This window comes from Pelodiscus sinensis, chromosome 1 (genome assembly GCF_052426305.1).
Source record: "Pelodiscus sinensis isolate ZL-2025 chromosome 1, ASM5242630v1, whole genome shotgun sequence".
NCBI classification, from domain to species: domain Eukaryota; kingdom Metazoa; phylum Chordata; order Testudines; family Trionychidae; genus Pelodiscus; species Pelodiscus sinensis.
This window is the reverse complement of record NC_143052.1, coordinates 296,573,156-296,579,478: the sequence shown is the minus strand read 5'-3', so window position 1 is coordinate 296,579,478 and position 6,323 is coordinate 296,573,156. Positions and strand designations below refer to the sequence as shown.

Below are 6,323 nucleotides of genomic sequence, written 5' to 3'. Positions count from 1 at the left end.
TGCCCTGGACTTGATTGTTTTTGTTTGTTCATTTTAACAACAGAGATTTTTACAGAAACCATGAATATGGTGCTGAGTAGTATTTCCTATAGGCTGTATCCTTGTGCAGTTGCTCAGGGGAGATTAAAATGCCACCCAGCTGAGTAGCAGAGCACCCACAGCTAGGTGTTTTTTTCTACTGGTGTTGGGGTGCAGTGGGGATGCTGGGTGATGAGGTACATTGGGGGATTGACAGGGATGCAGTGAGGACAGGGCAATGTGGTCCACTGGGTAATGAGGTCAGATATGGTGACGGTACAATCGGTGATGGTGCAGTGAGGACACTGGGTGATTGGGTGCATTCGGTGATTGATGGGGAGAGCGAGGCGGATAGGGTAGTGAGGTACAGTGGGTGAAAGGATGCTGAGTGATGGGGGTGCAGTGAGAACAGTGGGTGATGGGGTGCTTTGGGTGATTGTTATGGAGAGAGAGGACAGGGTAGTGGGGTACAGGGGGTGAAAGGGTGCAGAGGAGTGATGGGGGAGCAGTGAGGACACAAGGTGATGGGCTGCTTTGGGTGATTGATATGGAGAGAGAGGACAGGGTAGTGGGGTACAGGGGGTGAAAGGGTGCAGAGAAGTGATGGGGGTGCAGTGGGGACACTGGGTGGTGGGGTGCTTTGGGTGATTGATATGGAGAGAGGAGGACAGGGTAGTGGGGTACAGTGGGTGAAAGGGTGCAGAGGAGTGATGGGGGTGCAGTGGGGACACTGGGTGGTGGGGTGCTTTGGGTGATTGATATGGAGAGAGAGGAGGACAGGGTAGTGGGGTACAGGGGTGAAAGGGTGCAGAGGAGTGATGGGGGTGCAGTGAGGACATTGGGTGGTGGGGTGCTTTGGGTGATTGATATGGAGAGAGAGGAGGACAGGGTAGTGGGGTACAGGGGTGAAAGGGTGCAGAGGAGTGATAGGGGTGCAGTGGGGACACTGGGTGGTGGGGTGCTTTGGGTGATTGATATGGAGAGAGAGGAGGACAGGGTAGTGGGGTACAGTGGGTGAAAGGGTGCAGAGGAGTGATGGGGTGCAGTGGGGACACTGGGTGGTGGGGTGCTTTGGGTGATTGATAGGGAGAGAGAGGAGGACAGGGTAGTGGGGTACAGGGGTGAAAGGGTGCAGAGGAGTGATGGGGGTGCAGTGAGGACACTGGGTGGTGGGGTGCTTTGGGTGATTGATATGGAGAGAGAGGAGGACAGGGTAGTGGGGTACAGGGGTGAAAGGGTGCAGAGGAGTGATGGGGGTGCAGTGAGGACACTGGGTGGTGGGGTGCTTTGGGTGATTGATATGGAGAGAGAGGAGGACAGGGTAGTGGGGTACAGGGGTGAAAGGGTGCAGAGGAGTGATGGGGTGCAGTGAGGACACTGGGTGCTGGGGTGCTTTGGGTGATTGATATGGAGAGAGAGGAGGACAGGGTAGTGGGGTACAGGGGTGAAAGGGTGCAGAGGAGTGATGGGGGTGCAGTGAGGACACTGGGTGATGGGGTGCTTTGGGTGATTGATAGGGAGAGAGAGGAGGACAGGGTAGTGGGGTACAGTGGGGGAAGGGTGCAGAGGAGTGATGGGGTGCAGTGAGGACACTGGGTGCTGGGGTGCTTTGGGTGATTGATATGGAGAGGGAGGAGGACAGGGTAGTGGGGTACAGTGGGGGAAAGGGTGCAGAGGAGTGATGGGGGTGCAGTGAGGACACTGGGTGCTGGGGTGCTTTGGGTGATTGATATGGAGAGGGAGGAGGACAGGGTAGTGGGGTACAGGGGTGAAAGGGTGCAGAGGAGTGATGGGGGTGCAGTGAGGACACTGGGTGCTGGGGTGCTTTGGGTGATTGATATGGAGAGGGAGGAGGACAGGGTAGTGGGGTACAGTGGGGGAAAGGGTGCAGAGGAGTGATGGGGGTGCAGTGGGGACACTGGGTGGTGGGGTGCTTTGGGTGATTGATATGGAGAGAGAGGAGGACAGGGTAGTGGGGTACAGGGGTGAAAGGGTGCAGAGGAGTGATGGGGGTGCAGTGGGGACACTGGGTGGTGGGGTGCTTTGGGTGATTGATAAGGAGAGAGAGGAGGACAGGGTAGTGGGGTACAGTGGGGGAAAGGGTGCAGAGGAGTGATGGGGTGCAGTGAGGACACTGGGTGCTGGGGTGCTTTGGGTGATTGATATGGAGAGAGAGGAGGACAGGGTAGTGGGGTACAGGGGTGAAAGGGTGCAGAGGAGTGATGGGGTGCAGTGAGGACACTGGGTGCTGGGGTGCTTTGGGTGATTGATATGGAGAGAGAGGAGGACAGGGTAGTGGGGTACAGGGGTGAAAGGGTGCAGAGGAGTGATGGGGGTGCAGTGAGGACACTGGGTGATGGGGTGCTTTGGGTGATTGATAGGGAGAGAGAGGAGGACAGGGTAGTGGGGTACAGTGGGGGAAGGGTGCAGAGGAGTGATGGGGTGCAGTGAGGACACTGGGTGCTGGGGTGCTTTGGGTGATTGATATGGAGAGGGAGGAGGACAGGGTAGTGGGGTACAGTGGGGGAAAGGGTGCAGAGGAGTGATGGGGGTGCAGTGAGGACACTGGGTGCTGGGGTGCTTTGGGTGATTGATATGGAGAGGGAGGAGGACAGGGTAGTGGGGTACAGGGGTGAAAGGGTGCAGAGGAGTGATGGGGGTGCAGTGAGGACACTGGGTGCTGGGGTGCTTTGGGTGATTGATATGGAGAGGGAGGAGGACAGGGTAGTGGGGTACAGTGGGGGAAAGGGTGCAGAGGAGTGATGGGGGTGCAGTGGGGACACTGGGTGGTGGGGTGCTTTGGGTGATTGATATGGAGAGAGAGGAGGACAGGGTAGTGGGGTACAGGGGTGAAAGGGTGCAGAGGAGTGATGGGGGTGCAGTGGGGACACTGGGTGGTGGGGTGCTTTGGGTGATTGATATGGAGAGAGAGGAGGACAGGGTAGTGGGGTACAGTGGGGGAAAGGGTGCAGAGGAGTGATGGGGTGCAGTGAGGACACTGGGTGCTGGGGTGCTTTGGGTGACTGATATGGAGAGAGAGGAGGACAGGGTAGTGGGGTACAGGGGTGAAAGGGTGCAGAGGAGTGATGGGGTGCAGTGGGGACACTGGGTGCTGGGGTGCTTTGGGTGATTGATATGGAGAGGGAGGAGGACAGGGTAGTGGGGTACAGTGGGGGAAAGGGTGCAGAGGAGTGATGGGGGTGCAGTGGGGACACTGGGTGGTGGGGTGCTTTGGGTGATTGATATGGAGAGAGAGGAGGACAGGGTAGTGGGGTACAGGGGTGAAAGGGTGCAGAGGAGTGATGGGGGTGCAGTGGGGACACTGGGTGGTGGGGTGCTTTGGGTGATTGATATGGAGAGAGAGGAGGACAGGGTAGTGGGGTACAGTGGGGGAAAGGGTGCAGAGGAGTGATGGGGTGCAGTGAGGACACTGGGTGCTGGGGTGCTTTGGGTGACTGATATGGAGAGAGAGGAGGACAGGGTAGTGGGGTACAGTGGGGGAAGGGTGCAGAGGAGTGATGGGGTGCAGTGGGGACACTGGGTGCTGGGGTGCTTTGGGTGATTGATATGGAGAGGGAGGAGGACAGGGTAGTGGGGTACAGGGGTGAAAGGGTGCAGAGGAGTGATGGGGGTGCAGTGAGGACACTGGGTGCTGGGGTGCTTTGGGTGATTGATATGGAGAGGGAGGAGGACAGGGTAGTGGGGTACAGGGGTGAAAGGGTGCAGAGGAGTGATGGGGGTGCAGTGAGGACACTGGGTGCTGGGGTGCTTTGGGTGATTGATATGGAGAGGGAGGAGGACAGGGTAGTGGGGTACAGGGGTGAAAGGGTGCAGAGGAGTGATGGGGGTGCAGTGAGGACACTGGGTGCTGGGGTGCTTTGGGTGATTGATATGGAGAGGGAGGAGGACAGGGTAGTGGGGTACAGGGGTGAAAGGGTGCAGAGGAGTGATGGGGGTGCAGTGAGGACACTGGGTGCTGGGGATGCAGTGGATGAAGAGGTGCTGGGGGTGAACTGAGGGGAACATGCTGGGGCAGATGCCAACAGAGCTCGGGGCGCTGTTTGATTCAGGCTCCTCCCCTCTCGGGGAGTCCGGCCCCCTCCCAGCTCTGCCCTCTCGCCGCTGCGGGCGCGGGACCGGACCGGCTCCGGCGCAACAGGTACCGCGAACCCGGCCTCGACCTGCCGGGCCGGGCGGCGCCGGGTGCTGACCGAGGGGCTGCGCCGGGGCAGCGGCGCTGGCGCGTCCCGGCTCCATGGCAACGGGGCGGGGCAGGGGGGGTAACCCCGGGTCCCCAGAGCAGAGGCGGGGAGGCACCGGGAGCAGAGCCCCCGCCGCAACAGGCTGCACCGCGGGGGGGGTAATTAGCGCTCGACCCGCGGCCGAAGCGGCTGCCCCAGCCCCGCCTCCTGCCCGCGGCCCGAGTCTGGTTCCCCCAGGGCCCTGCCCGCGCAGCCCTGGCTGCTACACGAGTGCGTGACCCGCCCCGTGCGGTCCAGTGGGGGCTGCTAACCCACGTGCCGGTGAATAACAAGCTTTTTGTGTTAATGCTTGTAACTGTCTCATTGATCCGGCAAGCTTAATGGGACACGACCTCTCTTGCCTGAGATTAATACCCGTGTCAGCAGTGCCAGCACGTCTGGAGTGGACTTCTAACACCAGCGGGGCCAGAAGGGGGTTGTAATTGGTTTTATTTTCCTGAAGGTGGTAGGGGCTTAGGGTCCTTGTGGTGTAATTCAATAGGCTGCTCTCCAACCCGCTTGCTACCTGCTGGTGACAGCAGTTGTGGTTGTGATTGTGAGTGAACTCTTAAATGTGTGACTTCCCCAATGTGTGAAATTCCTTGGGATATTTTCAGAACACTGATTACCTGCGAACCCCTCGTATTTGAGACTCTTTTTGTATTTTAGAAACGCCTTTAAAACAAAGACATCATGGATAAATACAAAATCATTGAAATGATTGGGGAAGGAGCCTTTGGCAAAGTATTCCTAGCAAAAGGAAAGGTAGATAACCATCCATCTGTTATCAAAGAGATCAATTTAACAAAGGTAAAACAACAAAAGCAAGCTTATATAATACTGATGCTTATATTTAATTGGTTATAATGCTGTGTGTTCCTACAGTGTAAATTTAGGACTTTTTAATTTGCTTTACATTTATATCTTGACTATATAAAGGTAAAATTTCTAAAAACAGTGTTCAGTCCGTCTATTAATTTAGTGATTTACAAGCATGCTTATGTGTACAAAACTAACATAACAAAAACATGTTCATTATATTTCCAGTTAGTTCACACTTGCTTATGTGTTGAGTATGATAGCAAGTATAGAAATTATGGGTATATTCTTGCCAAACTTTTACCACAAGGTATAATGACTAATAATTGTGAGTATTACTATTTTCTTCGTCAAAATTTGTATACATTTCATCTACTTGTTAAGTTTCACTTTCTCACAAGATAACTATGAATTTAACTTTATTACTACAATATGTTTTAGTCTTTGAGCCACTTTAATTCATTTCTAAACTGAATTGTACTTCATAAATATGGCAGTAAAATATGATAGAACACATAATTAAAATAAAGCTATTGCTTTCAAAATAACTGAACAAATTACATTTTGTGGTGTTTTACTCTCTGCTTCTTCACTATTGGTTCACTTATTTTCAAAATTAAGTAATTCACAATGGGAGTAAGCAGTTTTCTTAAGGCATGTCTAGACTGCCTGCAGCTTTTGAAAGAAGATATGCAAATTCGGCATGAATTTGCATATCTTCTTCCAATCCCATTTTCAGAAGTTTTTTCGGAAAAAAAAAAGCAGTCTAGACGTTGGGTTTTTTTTAAACCCTTTTTCAAAAGAACCCCATACACCTCATTTTTTTAGAAAGAAAGGTTCTTTTGAAAAAAGGTGTTTTTTTCCTGAAAGAACCACATTGAGTGCTTTTTTTTTTTTTTAAACTCTTCCAAAAATGGGATTGGAAGAAGATATGCAAATTCATGCCGAATTTGCATATCTTCTTTCAAAAGCTGCAGGCAGTCTAGACATGCCCTTAGTCATTAATGTGAATTAGTGTGTGTGTATGATGTATTAAGCAGTTCAACAGAAGAATACATTCCTGTAGTCCAGGTCTGAAAATCTTTATACAATTTTCATACTCAAAATCAAAGACTTTACAACCTAAAAATGACCTGAATACAAAAATTGTACAAATTCTTTCTCAACTGCATTCACCAACAATGCAGTAATCAACATTTCCAGATACACAAGACTTCGCATTTTGCCTATAAAAAGTTTTAAGAT

The 6,323-nt window shown here is 52.6% G+C and overlaps 1 protein-coding gene across 1 annotated transcript in view; it reads left to right on the top strand.

Moving 5' to 3' along the window:
* The first annotated feature begins 4,119 nt into the window (after positions 1 to 4,119).
* Positions 4,120 to 6,323, top strand: part of NEK5 (NIMA related kinase 5) — a 43,305-nt gene continuing 41,101 nt past the window's right edge. Inside the window, exons 1-2 of the mRNA XM_075919100.2 lie at positions 4,120 to 4,177; positions 4,929 to 5,069. Of these exons, the coding sequence (XP_075775215.2) occupies positions 4,953 to 5,069 (117 nt within the window). The 5' untranslated portion in view covers positions 4,120 to 4,177; positions 4,929 to 4,952. The remainder of the gene's footprint in view (positions 4,178 to 4,928; positions 5,070 to 6,323) is intronic.